The 23,192-nt window shown below is 40.6% G+C and overlaps 1 protein-coding gene across 9 annotated transcripts in view; it reads left to right on the forward strand.

The window, feature by feature from the left end:
• The first annotated feature begins 18,992 nt into the window (after window positions 1–18,992).
• Window positions 18,993–23,192, forward strand: part of SNAP91 (synaptosome associated protein 91) — a 66,228-nt gene continuing 62,028 nt past the window's right edge. For 8 of the 9 annotated variants that reach the window (XM_033056502.1, XM_033056504.1, XM_033056506.1 and 5 more), the window contains exons 1-2: window positions 18,993–19,097; window positions 19,721–19,880. In XM_033056502.1, coding sequence (XP_032912393.1) covers window positions 19,751–19,880 — 130 coding nt within the window. In that variant the 5' untranslated portion in view covers window positions 18,993–19,097; window positions 19,721–19,750. The remainder of the gene's footprint in view (window positions 19,098–19,720; window positions 19,881–23,192) is intronic. The other variant, XM_033056503.1, reaches the window with a different exon arrangement.

A 23,192-nucleotide genomic window follows, 5' to 3' on the forward strand; every position in this document is an offset into this window, starting at 1 on the left:
AAAAACCCCCTGAATTTTATGCTGTTAGGCTTACCCAGTTTGAAATTCCAGGCACTGACTTTCTTATAGCTTTCCTTCTCAAAAGGGAGAGACTTATCCCATCTATGATATTTTGTCCAGGAAGATAAATTACTTTGAGTAATTTAATCTCTTTGCAAAATTCTAACATCTACCCAAATTAACAACTGTGATTTCTGACTCTTTGTCAGAAATTTTGTTTCTGTGCTTTTTGCCTGCATTCTCCCCTATATCCTAAAATGGTCAAAGGACTCTGTGGTATTTCAATATCCATCTCACCAGCTCCACCTACAGCATTATCTTCCCACACTTCTGCTGCTTGCAACCCCATTCAAGCACATCCTGTGTGGTGCTGAGCTCTCCTGGAGAGCTGCCTGTCTGCTTGTCCCAAACACATGGCCCTCATAAAGACACAGCTTGGCTACTTTGTTCTCAAGCTTGAGTACTTTTGTTCCTTGTGTAAGATTATTTTGAGCTATATCAAAATATATTTTGGTGCAGGTAACCAAGTAGTTCAGATCAATGTGTGAGACAGCCCTACAGCATGTAGTTGTTTGTTTTTCTGCATAGTACAGCTCTGAAGCCAAGCAGTGATGCTGAACATTTTATGTTTGCCATCAGGGCCTTGGTACCTAATCATCATGCTCAGGCCAAGGCAAAACAGTGATATTAATAAAGATATCTTGTACAAATACTTTTTAAGAGCTTATCTCCTAATATAATTATGCCATTATTAGTATTTCATAAAAACACTTTGTTTTTGACACATCTGTTGCAGGATGTAGTTGCACAATACTTCACAATTTCATAGCACCTGAGAATCTGACCATCTACCAAGAATAATAAGTCGAGCTCCAAAAAACTACCCTGAAGCAGCTCTTGTGCTAGTCCAAGCCTCAAGATGATGAAAGGGAATGACAACAAGGATAACAAGTGCCCAAGGTCACTAAGAAAGTCTATGGCAGAACTGATTCTGGAAATAAATTTCCTAATTTCTTGCCTTAGGCTTTCACCACACAACCATTCTTCTCCAGAACATAGCAGTGATAAGAAATAGAAAGAAAAAAAAAGATTAAAGGTCCTTTTATTAAGAAATTATTTGAATATTTTGCATGAAGATATTCCCATTGTTGTACTAGAGAAGGCAGAGTTTGCAAAGCAAGGCTCTTAATAGCCGGGAAATGTGTGTGCAACCTGCTTTGTTTGCATCACAGTGTTTTTCTGGAGATGATTCTTTCTCTGCACTGAATAAGCCAGGAAAAATTATCTGCAATCAAGTAATTAAAGAGAGTTTCAGGGTCATGTATCTGTTCTCATTGTTGTCAGCATGACTCCTGCTTCACAAGCTCCAGAAGTTACAAAATGTGCAGAAAATGAGGCAGGGGACTGCAGGCAGTTGAATGCTGCCCTGGAGAGATTGATGCTATCCCTGCCTCTGTCATTTTTCATTTTCTTGCGGTCCAATTGGAGACATCTGGGTCTAAATTAGAAAAAGGCTGAACAGTCACAGCTGCACTTAAAATTGCTAGCTGCAATTTGAACAGATAAAAAAAAATCAGGCTCTGAGTTTCTAAAATTGGGCATTCTCAATGATAATACTTGATAATTTTGGGTTTCACATCTGTTCTTCAGGTCTCTCTGTGTCAGGTCCCTGGACATAAAATTACAGGAAGAGTAACCTCAAAGGAGAGCTGTAAGCATACATGAAATAATGTTGGTAAACAGTTATAATATTGCAAAGAGATCATCATAGTATATCTCCTGAGGAGATTAATAATTCCATACAGTATTTGAATATTTATGTTAAAAAATGTGTAAGTAATGCTTGAGCTTAGTAAAAGTGGAATATTTGATTACCTGCCCCTCAGTGAGGTCTCTCCATCCTTCAGAGAAGCAAGGCAGGAGCACTGTGGGAAACAGATGTGACTGTGCCATTAGGTATGATATTACCAACAACTGAGCTGAATTCCAGTTGCTCTTCAAAATTTGGCACTCCCTAACTTTTAAGAATCTGAATAGCTCTTTAAAACCATCCTTTACTACATGCATCTGTAAACTAAATTCTATGTATACTAATTTTTCACTGTAATTTGGCTATAATTGCCATACACCAAATGATAAATTGCAGCTTCCATGAACTTGCAATTTATGTAACAAGTACAGAGCATTATGTCTAGAGCAGACAAGGCAGATTGCTCCTGCGAGCAGACAGAAATAGCACGTACAGATAATAATCAATAACTCCCCTTAGTTTTAAATATGTATATTTTTGCTGCTTTCTTCTGCTCAGGTTTATTTACTATGAAAATCACATGTTGCTGGTGGTCCTGAGAAGCAGGTACACTTTCCAAATGGAAAAAACCCCTTGTTCTCATGGTGGGAGCACAGGCTGATGTTAGACGCGACATACAAACCACTGCCTTCAACTCCACAAGCACTGCGTTGTAAAACTGCATTACAGAGCAAGGTGCAAGGTCCTGGACATCCCACCAACACGGGGTTTGGTAGACCCCATCCTGGGAGTGCCATAACAGGCAAAAACACAACCTGCTAATTTAAAAGGGATCTTTGCAAAATGATGCATGGATGTTGTATTTCAAAGCACACAAGGCAGAGGGAAGCTGCCGATTGCTCACAAGCCCCGTGCTGCTGTTCCTCCACCCCAGGAAAAGCCCTTGTGAGGCTTTGCCACCGCCAATCTGATTTTGCCTCTCCTGCATCACGAGAACTTCCCTTCATCAGAGGGAATTCCTTGGCAGCTTAATGTTGAAGAACCCCATCCCACTGTCAGAAAACATCAGTATAACAAGGTTGGAATTTTTTTCACTAATACTCATCAACTTACTTATGGCACTGCCCTTCAACTGCTGCTGGAAAATCAGGCTGTGCAGACCTCTGGCCACAGCAGCCCATGGGGTAATACATCAAAGGGATGATGTGCCTTGAGGAAACTCTGCATTTTGGGTTAATATTATAAAATAAAATAACCCAAGCTCCAGTTGATTCTTCTGATGCCATCAGCTGTCTCCAACTGTTGTCAGATATTCGCAGCCCCAGCTTCAGTTTGGGGTCAGACCTTGCAGACCAGCTTCCACATTGCCAGGGAATAGTACTGGTACTTTTAACAGTTTACACCTATCCAACTATAATGAGAACTTTTTCTTTTAAAATCCAAGTTTTTATCAATATACAAAATTACACAATCTTAAAAACCAGACCCTGTTATCTATTCCAGCACCAAACCAGACAGCTTAATTCTAGTGCCAGCTTCTAATGAAAGAATATGGTTTATATTATTTCTGATGTAACTTCATACACAGATTTTAATAGTTCAGAATTTTTTTTTTACAGTATGTGTTTTAATTTGGAGAGGAAGGACTTCTTATTCTAGCTTCAGAGAACTTCTAAGGCAGTATGCCAATATAGAAGGTGTATTTGGAAAATTTCCCTTTGTTCAATTAAGATGGCTGGGAGCAATCCAGATTCAATGCAATGCTTTCTTTAACCAGCTCTCATCAAATTTATTATTCATTTTTTAGCCTAGCTTTCAAGTAAAACGGATGAGGATATTAAACTGTGAAAAAACCACTCAGATGAAGGGCTGACTTCATCTCTCAAAAAGCAGGAGAGCCAAGGTTAAAACTGTCACTACTGGGAGACCTCTACAATATTAAAAAGACACAATGAGAGCAAGCTAAAAATGGTATTTCAGGATTAACTCAATTTTTTTTGTGTGTGTTTGCAGATTTATTACAGAACCAACTCCTACTTATGTTAGGTGACTAATCTCATTGCAATGTAGTAACTCACATAAGTAGGAAAATAAGACTTAGCCTTTACTGATTGTTAGCTTGCTGAATTAAATTATAGCTTATTTTAAAACTCTCTAAGTATATTATACCCTTAACTACTGCACTGATTTATATTTTTGATATTTAGTCCTACCAATGACAGAATGAGTTGGATTTTACAGAAAAAAATAGCAACATGTGAATCATGTTAAACAGGTATTGCCTGGCATGCTCTGAGCACTGCCATCCCAAGTGAGCAAGAGAGCAAGACTATAAAATCAATATCATATTTAATTGTGTTCCTTGGCCTTACAGGTTTTTAAATTTAAAAAAAAAAAATTAACCTCTCCCATTTGTGCACAGATTCGGCTCAGTTAAAGGTTTAGAGTGGTGAATTGCTCCATCATTGATTTTGATGGTGGGATTCGTTATTACATCTTGTTGTGGCTTCAAAATCTGTGGCAGGAATGTTGGCTAGCTGGTGATCAAATACCAGTTAATTTTGTTATAGAAACATGGAGTGAAATATGTGCCTTATTAGTCAGCGGTTAGAACTAAAAAAAAAATAATAATTTTTTCAGAAGGTAGAATACCCTGAGAGGGAAAACATCATGTTTTCTTAAATTAAAGAACTAAATGCAAGAAATATGTCTATTTTCCACCAATCAAATGTATCTTGAAGCCACAGACAGTACTGAAACATAGAGAGAAACATTAAATAAAACAGCAATTATTTTCAGTTCTGAAAGATTTTGTACTGGCTCTTGATTGCAAAGGTGATGGAGCAATCTCTGTTGTAATGATTTATTTCTGGTGCTTCTAGACAAGTTCAAGAACTGGGGCCAGGAAATCTAAACATATCAGGATTCTCTCTTAGATTCAAATTCTAAAACTTTTATTCACATCAAGGAATAGTTTATTACCTTTTCAGCTCTACAGTCAGTGCTCATGTTCCACAAGGAGGGACTTGTCAACAGATACAAGCAATGACCTGCATCTTTCCTACCAGTTGCTTCCCCAGTGCCTACATATAAGAAACTTAATTCTATTTTACATCAAGGGAAGATTTTTTTTCCCATTCATCTAAGCTAAGAAAGAGCACTGAGGGCTACATCTTGACATACTTCCCAGGTTTTGTGGTGCCTTCCCAGTTTGTGCAATCGTGACCACTCAAATTTCCACCACGTTACATGTGCTTGTCTGTACGTTGATGCACATGCACACACACATTCTCTCACCGTGTCTCTTCTCCCAGCCTTACCAGCTGAGAGGGACAGAGCTGCCACCGGGTCCCAGTGTCACCAAACTGGGTACAACAGCACAGAGCGTCTTCTCGAAATTTTGCGGGCAGTTTCTCCTGAGGTAGAACAACCCCAATTCACATTGGATGAAGACCTTAGAGATGTATTTCTAGCAAAAGCTTCCATGTTAAAGGGAAGTTGCTGAGGGAATGGGATTGTGATATTAAGGTAAAACTCTTTTACCCATCCTACGGAGTTGTACTTACCTGTGTGACATGGAGCTGTGCGAGTGGGAAGTCCCTGAAATAGGTATGCAGACAATACATCATAACTTTCTCTGTTCTAGCATTACTGGGTCATGTAAGTAACAGCAGATAAAAGCGCTTGGCACAAATAGGTCAGAAACCCTCCTGACCGTCTCTTCCATGGAAGCTGCTACTGCTGCAGCCTGCTGGAGGAGCAGATGTCCTGTTCCTCCTCCATCTGCATCTGAAAAACAGAAGGAATTTCCTTTCCCTTGTCTTTCCCCACCTCTCCCACTCAGTTTCAAGGAAGAATATTAAAGCCTATTTACTCAGAATTTGTGGAGAGCTCTAAATCACCCTCTCTAAAATCTTTCCTCATAAAAGAGGGCTGCAAAGGAGGATGTTCTGAAGTATTTTCAGCAGCTCAGCAGGTCTCAGATCTTTTGACCTTTGATACAGCCTGGAGCCTTTTTTTTTTACTGAGGACCAGGTGTTCATCCTGCACTTGAGAAGCCTTTGAAACTAGCAGCTACAAGGAATTACTGACACTTTTGAAATCCCTGGTAGATGGATACAAAAACACTGTACAAAGACATCGGACAGATATTTGCAGAGCTAATACTTTTCAAGTGTCCCATTCCATTGTTTCTGCTTGGCAGGATTCATTCAGGAAAAACAACAGTATTAATGGAGAAGTAAAGATCACAGAATTGAAATTGTGTTTGTGAGGTTAGGACTAACATTCATCCTAGGTCATTTTAGGTGCCTACACCAAGGATATTTGTGTGTGAACTCATTATCTGTTTTTCCTTTATTGTCAAGGGAGAAATACCTGCAGGATTTGTCTGATCTTTATGAAGACATCTATTTTATGGTAAATGGAGTGTAGGTCAGAATTGTGTCTTCTTGGCTGGAAAATAGATATATAGCTTAGCTCAGTGTCCAAATTTCAACAAATTAATCACATTCCTAGAGGTAAATCTCCATCTCTTCACACTTTTGGCATTGCTAGCACAATGTACTCTGTCATACAAGTGACCAGTGTGAAAATGAGAGCTGAAACCACATGTGGCTTTGAAGATTATAGAATACAGGAAATAAAGCCAAAGACAAGGACTGCACCCTTCTGAGTAAGAACTGGAGAGCAATGCTTCTGTAATAATCTCGTGTTTCACCAGTTGCAGTGGGACAAATTTTTACCTTTTTTTTCCCCCCAGTGATTATTTTTCTAGGGAAAAACATCATGGCATTATCTATTTAGGAAATCTCCTCTTAACATACTATCCCCAAAGCATCTTCGCCTGATTTCAAGCTGAATATATTTCAACACATCATTTTTAGATCATCAAATGTTAAGTGACTGGTTTTTCACTTGCTCCTTGAGTGGGTGCTTAAAGCAGATTTGCTGCAGTTTTCATTATTGTTTTAAGTGGGTGCTTGAAGCAGGTTGACTGCAGTTTTTGTTGTTGTTTTAAGAAAATCCTATTTTATTTTCTTTGCTATGAACCTTATGTTGTTTAGTCTTGTTCTTTTGGGAAAACAGAAATATAATGACCCAAGCTGAAATATATGTACATACACTCAAAAATATTATGTGATTCTTTATTTGCTCTGTATGTTACATGGAGAAAGAAAGTTTAATTATCCATGCTTAAAAACCCAAACAAAGCACAATCTGAAGATGCATATGCACTTGAACAGATATCTTGGCTATATAATTTTCCTGTAAAAGACTAAAAAAAATTATTGTTGCCTTGAATTGGACATGAGCCAGAAGCAACTTTACAGACTCACAGTGCTGAGAGATCATGAAGAATCTACTCATCCATCTATTTAAAATCTGCAAATCCAGTGCAAACTTCAAGATGGCTGGTGACTTTCAGAGGGAATTCTGATTTATTTACGGGTTTGTGTGTCAGGATTGATAGCAAAGGTAATAATCAAATCTGACTTCCAGACCTGTGAATAGAGACATTTCTGAAAATTTCCATAAAATCCTTAGAAATGCAAATGACAAAACAGTAATAATCCTCCCCCTCCCAACATTACTCTATCTGGTTTATTTGGATCCTGCACTTATGCTTGATTATTCTGGAGATTTCTGCCTTTCTTAACCCTACTCTGTCTCAGGAGAATTTTGTTATTCTTACAGAGCCTTTGTGCAAGGTCTTACTGTAATGAAATCTGTAAGACCCAGGTTCTTCTTTTACATCTGCATCAAACAGATAAAAGGAAAAGCTGTTAAAAGTTAATAATTTATATTTACTTTTACATACTCCTATATTCTATGCTCTCCTAAAGCATCTATATGAAAACTTTCTACATAAATAAATTGTAAAACAATGCAATTACACATTAACCCTCCAAGATAGGTAGTGCAGAGGATGTAAGTGTGTGAGGGATGCATGGGCAAGGCTGCCTGTATCTGATTTATTCAGGCAAAAAGGTGTTACCTCGTTATCTTTTTCTGCCACTGCACTATGGAAAAGAAAGTTTAAAGAGTTCTGATTTTGTTTTTCCCAGTTTGTGAGCAGTGATATACAGAAGAAACTTTCTTTTTTTCCCTTCAGATTTTCTTTGAGGCAATTCAATAACATTTCAAGGGTTTCTGAGTGTAGCGAAGAAGCAACACACTAAAAATCAGAGCACACAGGGACATTCCTGCACTGCCTCATATCATCCAAACAGTCTAAACATAGAGATAATTTCTAAAGTTTGAATTAACTCTACAAACTACTCTAGCATTTTAAATAAAGGCTTACCACATAATTTAGGACTAATTTCAATGTTAAAGCTGAGCTGGGATCTACTTGATGCATTGCAGTGACCACTAAGATTCTCTCTGGCTGATACACGTTAGAAAAACCATGATGAGGGGATGTAGCATCCCCATTACTGTTATTCATAGTTGACATCAGACATCTTTTCTGCTGAGGAGCTGGAAAGAGACAGCATGCTATCCATACCTTAGTTTTGTTCCACTAAAAATACTTGTGGGGTAAACCTGGTAGGTTTCCAGATCATTTATGGGGCAGGAGTGGCATGAAAGGGCATTGGTAGTTCAGTTATTCTGCTCAGTTATTTGTTTGCCAATCCAGATCCTCAAAAGCTACTTTTAATCTAAAAAAAAAGGATGGTTTTAATTAATAATAATGTTGACAAGATTCAATGTAAATGAGTTATTCCACTTCACTACATCTATTCAAAATCAATATAGGTAATTAGAATGACTATCAAGCATTCTGGATATTAAATCATCATAATGGATTTACTGAACTCTCCAATGTCAGTATTGAGAGAGAAAGACTAGTTCACTCCTATTGAAAAATGAATTTATTTAATGATGACTCTACTGTTAATGTACATTAAAACTACACATTGCTGGTCTAAATGAAAGGTATGCAGATTCTGCCTCTTGACAAGTAGTTATCAAATAGTTTTATAATCTAGGTGAAAATCCATGTAAATAAAAAGCAATGTCTCCATGTTATAGAGAAAAATCTGTTAATTCTATGAATACTTACTACAGTAATTTCACGATTATAAGCCGCACCTGATTATCAGCTGTTACAATACAGCTGATAATCTATTCTATCACCATCTGTTGAGGGTGGGGGCAGTGATCCTTATCTCAATGGCAGATATTCTGCTAATGGGCCATCCATTGAAACCAGGCAGGGCATTGTTCTTTATCTTTTCACACCCCATCCTTCCTCCAGCGAGTCATTTTCTGCTCATGGCCCATTGAGTCCCACTGTGTGACTGATAAAATTACTGCATCCCATTGGAAGTTGCTCCAGCCAGGGGAAAGAGCCCAACATTTCTTATCAAACTTAGGTTTGGCACACTAAGGTAGCCCCTTTCTCCACTGGACTCCAGAGGAAAACTGGATTTCTCCACATCACCACTGGACCTCCAGAGGGAAACTGCACCTTCTACAGGAGTACTGCTTCAACTGAATTACATCTGTCACTGCAAGAGGATGCAGCCACCATTTAATGGAACTGCTACCAACACCTTGCCTGACGGGGTATCAGGTTGTACTCTGACTTTGTCAGGGTTTGGAGTTTGTTTCTTTGTAGTACTGTATTTCTATTTTAATTTCCCTAGTACAGAACTGTTATTCCTAATTCCCATATCTTTGCCTGAAAGCCCCTTGATTTCAAAATTATAATAATGTGGAGGGAGGGGGTTTACATTCTCCATTTCAAAGAGAAGTTCCTGCCTTTCTCAGCAGACACCTGTCCTCCAAACTAAACAGCAACTTTTTGTTCTTTGTCCATATATAAGCCGCACCTGATTATAAGCCACACTTAAGGTTTGGACCAAAATTTTAGTCAAAATGGTGCGGCTTATAATCGTGAAATTACTGTACCTGTGATCAATTATTTGAAAAGACATGTAAATATGTTAGCATTATGCAATGAGCTGGCCTCCCTCTACAGTAGTCCCACACAAGATGAAACACCCACAAATACTGAGTGTTCTGCCCTGATCTGCCAAGTCTGACACTGTAAATGAAAAAAAAAAAAAGGATAAAAGGATGAACTTCCACACTCTCAATTGCTAAGTACAGCAGTAAGACTCACTGACTGTAATTTACACCTGAAAGCCACATGCAGGTGTTCATCCATGTGCTTATCAATGTTGTTTGTACACCAAAATATAAATGGAGCATAACACAATATGCATTTTTTGTATATACCACCCCTGCTGCATATTTTTAATTTTTTTTTCATTCTGCTGAATATTTCTGACCAATTTTAGACTTAGTGCCTAGAGATTTATTATCAGAATTGTTTCATGTTGAACAAAGATAGTCTTTTATTAGTTCTGCTCCTTAGGTCTCCTGTGCTGCAAACAACTTATTATGGAAGGTCTCTAGCAACACCAGCAATGTGGTGAGCACTTCTCTGACACAAAGAGAAGGCAGTCCCTGGGGGTAATACTTACATTCCTTACAGAGAAGCTGGGAGGTTAAATTAGCATTTGTGAAGCACTTGGAGTTCCTTGAATTCAAGACACCACAGAGATGAAGGCTAAAGCAAATTATATTGTGAAGCAAAAATGTCAACAATCATTATTCGGTAATGGTTGTAATTTTTCTATTAGCAACAAGTAGAAATGAGGCTCCTGCCAGATGTGGATCAGTTATTACTTTAGACTGAATTTTTCCACCTAGGCACTTGATTGTACACACAGGGATATAAATAAGTAGCCCAGTAAACATGATCTGTTAGGCAAAGTCTGTCTACATATTGATCTCAATCCATGTTTACTTCTAGAGGCTGCTCCTCTCTTTCAAGCATAAAAATTTGTGGTTATCTAACATCCTGCTCTTGCAAGCTCTGCTATTCTTCCTTTTATGTTGCTCTGCTCTGGGAGTACTGGATTATCACTTCCTTTATCACAGTTCCTGGCAATAATTTTCACTATTCTGCCCAGTGGAAGCATTTCTTGATCAGACCATGCAGGCTACATAGAAAGTGTTCATGCTAAAAGAACGTTGCATTTCTCTAGTAATAGCACTGAATTCTCTAAGTCACCCCAAATTTAGCACAGTATTAGCTCTCACACATGTAATTTCTAATCTGAGCTAGGGTCAATAACTTGCTCCTGTCAATCTTTGGATCTTAAAAAAACACTTTCTAAACCTGCAAGATACTCGTAAGTACCATCACTTTCAGGGAGAGTGCTGGCGCTCAGTGCTTCTAGAAAACTGTCTCATCAGATAACTAAATAAAGATTGAAAAATATAAATAATGTTGTGCTTATTCTTCACACAGGATTAACTCAACGTGTCATCAGGAAATATTTGTCCCTTTTTCTTTACTCAAAGTAATTAATAGGTAATTTGTTTTCCTCCTACACTGAGTATTCCACAGCAGCAGGATAAAGCAGTTTGGCATTGTTAAGGATGATGCTTAAGCACTTCTTATGATAATTAGTATTTTTCCACAATATGCTTACCCAATTGCACTAAACTCAAGAAGAAATTAACTTTGATGAATATTCTTTAAGTAGTAATTTAGTTCACTAAGGTCAGCTGTTGTACCTCCTGTAGAAATTATGCTTTCTTGTGATAACCTTACTGTGTAGTGTGTGAGGAAACATTCTTACCACGGTTTTAAGAATAAAATGAGCTCATCTCCTCATCTATGACACTGGTTTTTTTATAGTCCAAATTTTCAAGAAGTTGAGGATGGCTTTTCTGGATTTCTCTTCAAGTGTAAGCAGTTTTGATGAACCTAGAAAATCATCACACAACTGGAAGATGCTTGGAAAGAAATGAGGAATACACCATGGGCAAGAAAGAAGGGTCTCAGGGTGTGATCTAGATTGAAGTGCTGAAGGAAGGGCAGCTATGAGCATCAGGGTTGTACTGGTATAGCCTATGCCAAATACTTATTTGCATGAGGTGTGTGTGGACATAGAAGCGGCCGATTTTCTTTCTGTGCTGGAATGTTTTTTCCCATTAGGTGGTCATTATCAGACTGCACAGTGAGCTAAAGAATGGGCAGGGGAACTTAACATGTAAGTTCATTACAGTTGTCTGTGTTTGGATGCTGCAAAAAAGCCGGAGTTCAGTCCTGACGCTGTGAGAGCCAGTGGAAAATCTTTTGGCTTGGGTGTAATTTGACCAACCACTCTGAGCAAAAGGATAAATCTCTCTCTCCACAGGGCTAATAGCAGCGTCTACATCTGGGTAGAAAAAAGAAAAAGTGAAAAATAAAGCACCTCCTACAGGTGCTCCTGACAAAGATTATTTGTCCTCTTCTGCTTCCACTTTTATCAAATAATTCAGCCAATTTAGAGGAGTAGAAGAGTTCTTCCCCTTTAGGGAAAGCAGCCTACAACCATGATATACATCTATCATGAGGGTATGCATGGACCTCTCTATATGGAGACCAGAAAGAACCTTCTAAAACTCTAATGCATTTTCTCAAAATTCCATAAAGAGGACATGAAAATAGGAATTTAAGCAGTCTTGTAGTTCCAGTGTCATTCCAGTCATATATAGAAACAGAAATGACATCCCAGTCCTGTTGGGGGTATCTGATTACAAAGTCTTAAGCCTGACAAGGTCTTTCCACACAACATCACATTGAAAGTTCAAATATGTTGTTTGCCTGCAATGACCCCTAATCCTTTTTCAGAGTAAAAGCTTTCCAGCAAGTAATCTTATAGGATTTGCTTCTAGATATCTGCACTTGACTGCATTAAAGTGTAGTTTATGATCCTAGTTTATCAAGTAATCCAAAATCAGAAGGGCTTAGTCCTCTACATAGTTGTGACACAGTCAATATTGTGCAAGCAAGACCAACTAAATGTGAGAGTCATAAAGTCAAGAAGAAGGCGTGAAGGAGTTGATTGACTACATCTCACAACCAAAATTGTTCTTAGGATGCCACTGGAGGCCAGTACAATCAAAAATGTCCTTCTGTGGGTGTACAGACTCAGTTAAAGAGCAACTTCAAGCCTGGAAGAGTAGGAAGTGAGAACTCACTAAGCGAAGTCACTAAGTCACACTACCACTTCAAAAGCATAATAGCTGAAGAATTTGATCTTACATTAGCAGACTGAGTTTTAAGCTCACAGTCCTTAGCAAAATTATGATGTGTACTGAAAATAACAAAACTATTAAAATACTAGAAATTAACTACTGCTAAAAACATTACTATGATATACATATTTGCATATATAAGTTTTAGCATATGTCAATATATCTAATTGCATAAATCAGCTGTTTTTTCAAGTGAGCAGAGGTCATATATGGTCATAAGGTATCACAATTCATAATCTCCCTTCCCTATTAAATACATCTTTATCTTTCTTTGCTTAAAATTTATTTTACCCTCTGGGTTGAAAGTTGTACTCTTATTTGACATACATCTGGCATCTATTGAACTTCTGCTGAACAAATCTGTCACGGAAATTATAACTTCAGAAATTTCCTAGGAGATTTTGACTGTCACTTTTCTATACAGCTGAGGATTTCTGAGCCTAGAGCAGCAACAGACGGGGCAGGCAGTAAATGCTTGAAAGCTCAGTCCTGAAGTGGACCATGAGGAAAATTATTATTGCATCCCTACAGCCCCCTTCTTGTTGGTCATTCTTGTAGTTTCATTCTAAGACATACCAAATTCTTCTGTGTTTAAAACCTTCTTCTAGGACATCAAAAAGCTCAAATAAACAGTTCACATCACCTGGCAGAGCTCTTAAAAAGAAGATGGGTCACCCTTCCTGGACCTGGCTGAAGGCCCACTGTCTTAATAGCTTTTGCCTAACTCTCTTTGTCCAGCAGCTCCTGCAGATACTGGACAACATGTAAAACTGAAAAATGCTGTAAATGCACATCATTTGCAAAGAGTATTCAGCATGTTAACAGTTACTGCTAAAAGCAGTCCTGCTTTTGCAGAAGTGGGGAATTTGCCAAGAGCCAGAGAAGCAGGTGAGAGACCAGGCTTCAACTTCAGGAGGGCAGCCTTGACTGATTCAGAAGAGCAAAGAAATGGAGTTTCCTTCTCTTGAAAACCTTTTCTCTTTGGAAGAATATGGAGAGGCCTTCTCCCTTGTAAATTATTGCTATCTGCTTCTCAGGTCCAGCTTGTACCGGTTGTGCTCAATGTAAGATACAGCATTTAATGCTTCCACAGGCAGAGCAGACAGAATTCAGTGAAGCATTCCTGGTTCTATACATGATGGTCACAGCCAGGATACAGCCACTATTGTAATAAAACACAATTATTACAGCTGTACAGTTATTACTATTATTAATACAACAATTCAACATTTACAGCAAAATGCTGCTATGAATGAATACCAAAATATGAATACCAAAATAATTCATCTTTACCAAAAAATTTGGCTTTGCTTGAAAAGGAAAATTGAATGTCCACAAAGCCAAGGTAGCTTAAAAGCTTATTGTCTTTCCATGGATCAAAATTTCTAGGGTACATGAAATTTGGATTTTATTTCAGGCAGCATCTTGCCCTCGTTGAGGAAATTACGCACTTAGGGTGAATGCCTTCAGAGTTATTTTGTAATCAAGGACAGGACTGTCAATTAGTCAAGAAGTAACAAATTTTAAACATCAATTAGTACTCAATTGTCTGTATAATCCTGCAAATCTGTTTTATGAGATCTGTGAAGCACAGTATGACCTCACCTAAATTTTTTAATTAATGTTCCCCTTTCCAGTATCAACAGCTTCAATGGATTGCAAAACATTTGTATTGAAGCTGACTTGCAACTTTCTTAAATTAATTCTCCCCTCTGACTAATATCAATAGAAAGCTGCTATTTCCACATTGACTGTATTAGAATACAGATTACCTATAGAAACAGTAAGTTAGGTTGCTTTTGGTACACAGACTTGTTAAAATAAATCTGCAAAAGATTAGTCCTCTGTGTAAAAGGAAAGGTTAAAAAAGAAAAAAACAAAGAAAAAAAGAGAAATTTAAGCCTAGTCTAAATATGTTGTGTGGAAGTGCAATACACTTCATACCTCCAGACTTTCGCATGGGAAGGTCTATCAGCATTACAAAATTAATGACCAAAATGAATACTAAATAGTGAGGAATTTCACAGATAATGACTTTGACAATTGCAGGACTTTGACTCCATTTCTGATACATATGTCCGTCTGTCCCCTTTCTGGTCTATTAACCTCAATGTTATTGCCAGACATAAGCCAAAAACTACTCCAGCAGCAAAAGCTGTCCTTGTGATGTGGACGATGGGGTGCATTAAAGCATCAGTCAACAGAGGTCTCTAAGATACTACACAGTTTAAGGTTGTCCTTGTGGGAACCAGCATTTTTCCTTTGTACACAATACACCAGTTACCACCTTTCTGTAACCATCAACTCTGTAATATGCAGTCACTCCATATTCTGCAGAACTTGACCTCACTCTGACATGGCTTAACGAGCAGTAAAAGAGCTCATTAGCTATTCGTGTAACTTTTCTATTAATTCTCTCTCTTATCTAAATTAACTTTTTAATTTCAAAGTTCTTTAAAGGCACAAAAAAGGCCTTTCCTTTGGGATGTAGAGTATACACTCACGCCACCAAGCCTTTACCCTTACCCCTGTGTACGGTTGTTCTCTTAGATTCAGTAGCTCCAGTACTTCTCCAAAATGTAATGAATCTTCTGCCTGGGATGTACAAACATATTCAGGCTACATTCTTCTCAGACCGTCATTCTGACTGAAAAATTGACAAACTGCTTTAATTTCACGTTGCTGCTTTATATCAAAGCAACCAAAGGAACTACTGAAACAAAGGCCACCAAGGAGAATGAGTACAGAGGCTGAACAAATATCTGTGGACAGAACCCACACAAGACCAAGCAATGAGGTTATATTTAAAAGCAGAAGCACAGAAACTCCTGAGTGTTGCATGATTTGAGTATCTACTGTTGTTTTGCAACTTCTGTTGCATGTGCTGTACAGAAAGCATAATGCAAACTATCTGGCTCCATCCACCTGATATAAAGTCAGGAGGATGCTTCTCCTTTGAAAAGTCTGTTTTTCCCCCTCCCCAAAGCTAGACAGATCTGTTCAGGACTGCTGCTATCACTATGGTTACAGCCAGCCTCTCCAGGAGCTCTGTTTGTACCACTGGCCCTAGGAGTAAGAGGGAGAAGCAGAACAACAGCACTGGGCCTGATGCAGACCCAGACACAGACGGGGTGGGCTCTAAATCTCTGCCTGGCCTGTGAAGGTAGGAGGAAAGGGCATCGAAGCTGGTTGAAGAACTGGAAGACGTGACAGGAGAAACTGGGAAACAAATGGAAAAAAGCAGAATTATGGTACGAAACCCCAAATTTTTAATGCACCTAAGTGCACGAAAATAGAGTCTACATGTTTTACATCACCCTAGACATGGGCATCTCTGGGACAGAATTCAGGTGAGAGCTGTGATGAATCAGCCCTTAGACATGCCTCTTTCCCTCCAAGTGTGCTTGAATTGAGATTAACACAGACCAACTCTGTTTTTCTCACTTCAAATTATCTTTGTGCCTCAAAATGGCAATTCAGTTTGTCATTAATATATCTTCTTTAAGGCTTTCATTACTAAGTTGAAAGCATAGTTACAAAGACTGAAGAAAGACATCACTGATTCCGTGTTATTTTTAACATCAAGAACCCTTTCCAGCAACTTATATGGCCCTCATCTAGACTTCCACCAGCCAAGCTGTGAACCTGGGTTTCACAGAGCCAGCATACCATGCCACTTCCGGGGACTTCATCTAAAACTACCCTGTGAAATGGCAATCCCCAGCTCTCCATCCGTTTAGTCCTGTGATGTATCCTTATTCAAGATGATTCCTACGTCCTGAGTTTCTTTCATTACAAACATGAACTCCTGTTTTCTGGGGTTGGGTTATTTCTGGGGGAGTGGTGGTTGGTTTTAAATCCAAAAGCGATACAGCTTCAGTAGATCACATCCCTTCACTCTCAATTTAAAGAGTACTAATGTCTTACCTTCTTAAAGCACCTTAGGTTTTCATTAAGAAACTGCATAAATTTTAAGGCAGTGGTACAGATTATCTGACTTATCTTTTGCTTAATATTTTGGCAATATGAAAATATAAAATTAGCTGAGTATTAACAAGCAAAACTTTTGGTGACACAGATGAGAATCTTGTATAGCAGTTCTGATGTGAATACTGATAACAATACAGACTAGTTCAGAAAGTATCCAGACCTTCACACTGAAGATGTACACTAGATTTAATAAAAGTTGCATCACTAATTAAATACTTTGCTAGCATAAAGTTGAAAACTATCCTGCTTGCAGGAATGAAAACCATTCTAAATTTCTGCTGTGTGAAGCCAACAAATTCCAAAACAGTTTGGGTAGTTTTGTTTCTTTCTTCTGTAATATACCAGTTAAAAAGGTAGTTTCTCTTTTAAAGTCAAGCTGTTCTAAACTCCTTTCAGTATTACCAAGAAATGTTCAGGGTCACTCTTAATGCCAGTAATGGAACATGAAATATCAATAGATCCCAACTGTTCCTTACCTCTGAAATCAGTTGGGAGTATGACCCCACTAACTGGTTGTGAAGTACAGAGGAAAAATTGTTTGTGTGCCTCTGCCAAGACATGCTTCTAGCTGCCACATGTCATGTCATTACTGACAAATTCCCAGGCATTGAAGTTAACATTTCTGTGGAAACAGAAACAATTTCTAAGTATTACTAAAATTTGTCCATACTTGAACAGTGGACTATAGTAATGCTAAAGAGCACAGTATTATTTTTCTGTGCAACTCCAAGGTTTATTTATTTGCTACTCGTTATGGAATAGTGGTGAGAAGCACATATGAGAGTGTCTCTTGTGGGAGCATTTGAAGTTTGCAGACTCCTAATGCTGATTGCTAACAGTGATATACACTTTACATCTTTTCTTGAAATTAAATCCCTCTCCATAGTCAAACACTATATTTGAGAAAACCTGTGAGTCTTGAAATTCAGAAATCTCTATCTGCTCTGCAAAAAGGAAGGAAACTTAACCAATATCGAAAACGTTCAAATCTGAACACCTGTCTTCAGTGGTCCAAGGCACCATTTTACCAGTATTTTGGAAGAGATTTCCCACAGAAAAGATACCTTGAACTTTTGAACATTATTTTAACTGTCATTCCCAAGCTTTCAGGCTACCTAGGACTTTAAAATCTCCGTGGTTTTAGGTAAAAAATAAACAAACAAAAAACCAACCAAACAAAAAAAAAGAAAATAAGAAAGAACGAAGCGGTAAAAAACCTGCTGTTTCATACTGTCACAGACCACAATCCCTTGTCTATGTTCTGCTCCTGATATAACAAATGAAAATGGTGCCGTATGTCTTTGTATGCAACACAACCCAATTATCAACTCCTCAATACTGACTGTACGTAGTGTTTTCTCAAGCTGATTAATAACATGTGCTGACACCGTCTTCTGAAATTTGTTCTACCGGCGGCTCGAACTAATTGCTACCAGTGCCATTTCGTTTAGACCCCACCCACTTAAATCACTTTACTCCAAAACTAAGTTCAGCCAATTTATGGTAATATATGTACACCACCTTTCCCAATACTCCACGGATCACTCCGGAGGCTTCAATTGCACAATAAAATTGTTAGCAATATATCCTCCCGAGTGTGGTTGGGTTGTAACCAAGACACTTAGGGTACCTTAGATAACAGAGAGAAAACCCTTCTGGGGACATATTTGAGATGTTTTGATAATAATAGCATCATAACATTCCGGAGAAATCTAGTCTATGTGCGGTTCTGGGATCCCTCAAGGCACTATTTTAAGCGCTCACGACAGGACCCTGACGCAGACCGGGCAAGCATCGGGGTGGGGATGCAGCCGCGGATCCCACCGGGACAGCCCCGCGCGGGAGCAGCTCGGGCCGTGCCGGGGTGCGGGCGGGGAGCGGGGTCACCTGACTGCGCCGGGCCAGCGATCTGCGGCGGCAGCGCCGCTCGCTCCGCTCCGTCCCGCCCTCTGCACCGGGCTGGGGGCGGCGCTGCTGCGGCAGTAGCGCGGGGATTAGGCTGCGGGAGGATTAAGCCGCCGGCTGGAAATAGCAGCGTCGGCTCCCGGGCGTGAACGCCCAGCGCATCCCCGGCGGCGGCGGCGGGAGGGGACGGCCCGCCCGGCACCTGGGGCTACCGGGGCCGGGGGGACGGGGGGGGCGGCTGCGCCTCGCCAGCGGGCCGGGCCGGGCAGCGGTGGCGGCGGGGGCCGGCAGTGCCCTCCCCGGAGCGGCGGCAGGAGGACGGGAGGGAAGGACGCGCTGACAGGTCGGCCGCTGGCGCTCGGTCCATCCCGCTGTTCCCCGCGCCGGGATGCTGCATGGCGCTGGGCGCCGCCGCATCCAGCGGCACCCCGCTTCCCGGCGCGGCGGGGGGGGGGGGTCCCTGTCGGGGCCGGGGGTGGCGGCGGTGGGGGAGGCACCGGGAGGGCAGAACATGGCGCAACCGTGCCATAATCTGCCATCGGGGAGGCGGCGGCGCGGGCGCCGCAGCGGGGCCGGGGCGCGGCGGAGGCTCCCCCGCGGGTCGGCTCGTGGGGCGGGCGCTGCCCAGGCAGGTGCGGGAGGGCTGCCCTTCCTTCCCCCATCCCGGCGGCTCGCACCCTGTTCGTGTGCAGCCTGCTGCAGCTGCCGTCATTATTTCCCCTTCGTGCGTTCCGCGCAACGCCTAAAATACCCTTCTTCCTGCCCCAGGCGGCTTCTAGCGAGGCAGAGGCTTACACAACGGGGCGGGGGGGCTGCGCCTCGGGAGGGGCCGGGCTGCCCGAGGGACCATTGTGCGTGTGGCGGGGCCGCGAGTGCCCGTGTGCCCTGTGCGCCTCCCTGCCGTGCCTCCCCCCGGCCGCAGACCCGGCATCCCCGCCTCCCCTCCCGTGTGTTTCGCCCCTGCAGAGCGGGCAGCAGCCAGCACGCCGTTCGAAGATGTCGGGTCAGACGCTGACAGATCGCATCGCAGCTGCTCAGTACAGCGTTACGGGATCGGCCGTAGCCAGAGCCGTCTGCAAAGCCACCACGCATGAAGTGATGGGGCCCAAGAAAAAGCACCTGGACTGTGAGCATCCCTTTTTGTTTCCCCAGCGAAGGCCCGGGGCTGAGCAGCCTGCCCGCAGGGCACTTGAGTGGGCCTTTGAGCCGGCTGCCTGTCACGCTTGCTCTAATCCAGCTTGCAGAGCATGAGGGTGATGGGAAATCTCCAGGAGAGGATGAGTTATTATTGCATTTCTTCTCTTATTGCATAATACTGCTCTTTCGGCCATTTTTTTGCTCGTGACCCCGCGCCTTTTATCCAGAAAGACAGTGGAAAGAGCGCCTTATGGAGCAGGGGCTTGGGAAGAGGGGAGAGAATCAGACACGGGGCAGATGGACACACTCTTGTCACTGCCTACTTCGGTCAGGATTAAGATAGGATGAGATATACATGATATAAAAGATATTCCCAGAGCTGGCCAAGAACCAATATGAGTGGGGCCATCTTCACAGCAATGTGCCTCCACTTCTGAAGAGGTTTGGGATGACGGTGTGTTTAAATGGCTCTGGGATAACAGTGCTGTAGATTGGGACAACCTTTGGAGAGTTTAAGGGCTGTTGTTCAGGTTCCAGATATCTGACAGCAACTTTGTGAGCTGTCCGGTAATTTGCATCGTTTTATTAAAGATAGCTGTTGGCTTTATCTCAGATTTCTGATGTATTCTGGACTGACATTAGCTAGTTAAGCATGAAACAAGGTTGAGGCAAGGCATTAATTGGAAAGCAATGAGTTAGTGGTGTTTCATCCTGTCCATTTCATTTCCACTGCCAGCCCCTGCTTGGAGACACCAAGTAGTAGAATGGTGAAAACATTTGGTGGCGTGATGTTGATTGACCTTGTTTACCAGTAGTGTCTCTGTCCAGCATTGAACTTGGCAGACCAACAGCAGGTGTTAATATCTAAAACTAAGTGGGTTTCCCATGGTTTTTTTGGACAGGGTAAGAAATACATTCAAGTGGAGATCAGCGGGTTTTATACCAGGCAGTCTCTTGGCTGCTGGCCACTACTAAGTAATGCTGGTGCAGGTGTTTGTAAGTGCAGTTCTGATGATGCAGTATTTGTTAAAAGGAGGTAGCATTACTTCTGGAAAATAATTCCAGATTTCACTTCTAATGACTTTGTAGCTTACCCTCCAAGTGACAAACAGCAGGCTGGACTTTTAGTATATCTAGATGCTCTTGCATGTATGTCCAAGAAATGCTGATGTAAGCAGCATCGACTGAAGACTGACTGGAGTCTAAACTGTTGTTTAAGTAGATAATTCGTCTTGATATCATGTATTCTGTCATGTTTTCTTATATATCTAAAAAAATCATCTTGGTTATTGATGTCTCTTCTATGTTGTTTGGTAGCCGTCAACACTTTTTAATCTGTAGGCTGTGTCTGAACTGTCCTATGCAGACTGTATCTGTTATTAGAAGCTTTAGCTTAAAAAAAGCATAGATCATGTATTTGAAAGCATGCTGTGTCTATGTGTCTCTGTGTTTCTGTGTGTATATACATATAAAAATAAAAGTACTATCTGGCATAGGCAGGATTCAAGTGAGGTAGAAGTATTCTACCTGTGTTATAGTAAGGAGTGTAAAGGATTTGTGTTTGGATATTGGTGCTAATATTACTACTCAAAAAAGTGGGTGTACTGGAGACAGAAGCCAGTAGAATTCCATAGAATTTCATACAGAGGAAAAATAGTTATCATTTCCTGGGAAGACAAATGCCTGCTCTTTTTGTTTTTTTTTTTCTATTTTACAAACTGTAAACAGCAGTTCAGAGCTTAATTAGCTGGGTGCATTTCAAGTTGGATAAGTAGCATTTGAAGATGTGACGAAAGGTAAAACTTCCACGTGCTTTACAATAAGTTTTATGACAAAGTATAAAGGATTTAGATGATTAAAAATTCAGATTTCACAGAGTGATGGTTGGGGTGATGCCTTATGAAGAACTATAATTCTGGTATTGATGCTGGGGATCTGTGTCCTTAGGGAAACTCCATAATTTTATTTAGTGTCTTAGTGGCCAGGTGTCAAGTCACACAACCTGTCTTCCACTGCCCTACTTAACAACTGGGCTTTGTAAATTAAATTGAGAGATCAACTATTTAACATGGGTTAAGTAGTCCTGTGAGGATAGGACGCAATGATGCCTGCTTTTATATGTTTTCTGCAGAAGACAATAATTCCAGCGGGTTATGCAGAGATCTTAGGTGACAAGATGAAAGGTGGTGTGTGAAGAAGGGAGAAAATAACAGAATTAATGTCTCCAGTGTAGAAAAGCTGAGCTGCTAAATGTTTACTTTTGTGTGGTTTTCTATACTTGGTATAGCTTTCAAATACAGGCTGTAATATAGATGCTGCTGTCTTTTGGCATGGGCCCTCAGTGCTGGACAGGCTGGTCATGTGAAGGAGAGCTAAAGTATCATTCAGCTGCTATCTTGTGTCATTAACAGCATTTACCATTTTCTTGAACTCCAGATCTCCTACTAGTGAATTTTCAACTGCTGGAAGTAGTGCCAGATGGCATTAAATTAGCTTCTCAAGTCCCTGTGGTGGGAAAAGGAATGTAAATCTAGGATGCTCTGATGGTTTGGGACAGTTGAGCTCTGACCATTTTGGCTTACAAAACTGATGTCATCCAAAAGTAGTCTAAAAATGACCACAATGATATGGATTCCTATCCCTCAGCTAACCCATGTTCGTTATCTAAATTATTATTTCTGTGAAGAAGTGGGGGATTAGCAACTTTATTTTGATGCAGTGAGAAGGGCCTTTGCAGAGTGAGTGAATGAGGCATATGGGTCGCATTAAGATATATAAACTGATAATTCAAGTGGGAAGGCAATACTTGTGCACAGCATGGGAGTTTGACTCTTAGAATTGTTCTGAAAGATGTGTTAAGGCTTCACCCAGGGTTTAATTTTGTGGGCCAAGTAAAAGATTGCTTCCACCTTCAAATGGGAATGTCTCTGATGGTATCAATGGGGAGATGCTTGGAGAAGGGAAATAACATGACTTTCAAGTGTGAAAACACATGACAGATGAGGGAAAAGTAGGTAGGTCTCAACTCAGCTCTTTTTATAGGATCTCACTCAGAAACAGACTATCAAGCTTTCATTTAGGGAAGTGAATTGAAAACTAGTGAGATTGTTGCATCTGCAGGTGCTTGTAACAAGTTCCTGTTTGTGAAAATGACAGAAATGGCTGGGATTTTCCTTGACTTACTTTGCTGAGTCAATTGCTTTGCAGCAGGAGGAAGTTCTGCAGTGAGTATTCTGAAAAGACCACATGTGTCTCCTTACTTCTTCAAAATAATTTTCATAAGGTAGAGGACCTTCCCAGA

This window comes from Catharus ustulatus, chromosome 3 (genome assembly GCF_009819885.2).
Source record: "Catharus ustulatus isolate bCatUst1 chromosome 3, bCatUst1.pri.v2, whole genome shotgun sequence".
NCBI classification, from domain to species: domain Eukaryota; kingdom Metazoa; phylum Chordata; class Aves; order Passeriformes; family Turdidae; genus Catharus; species Catharus ustulatus.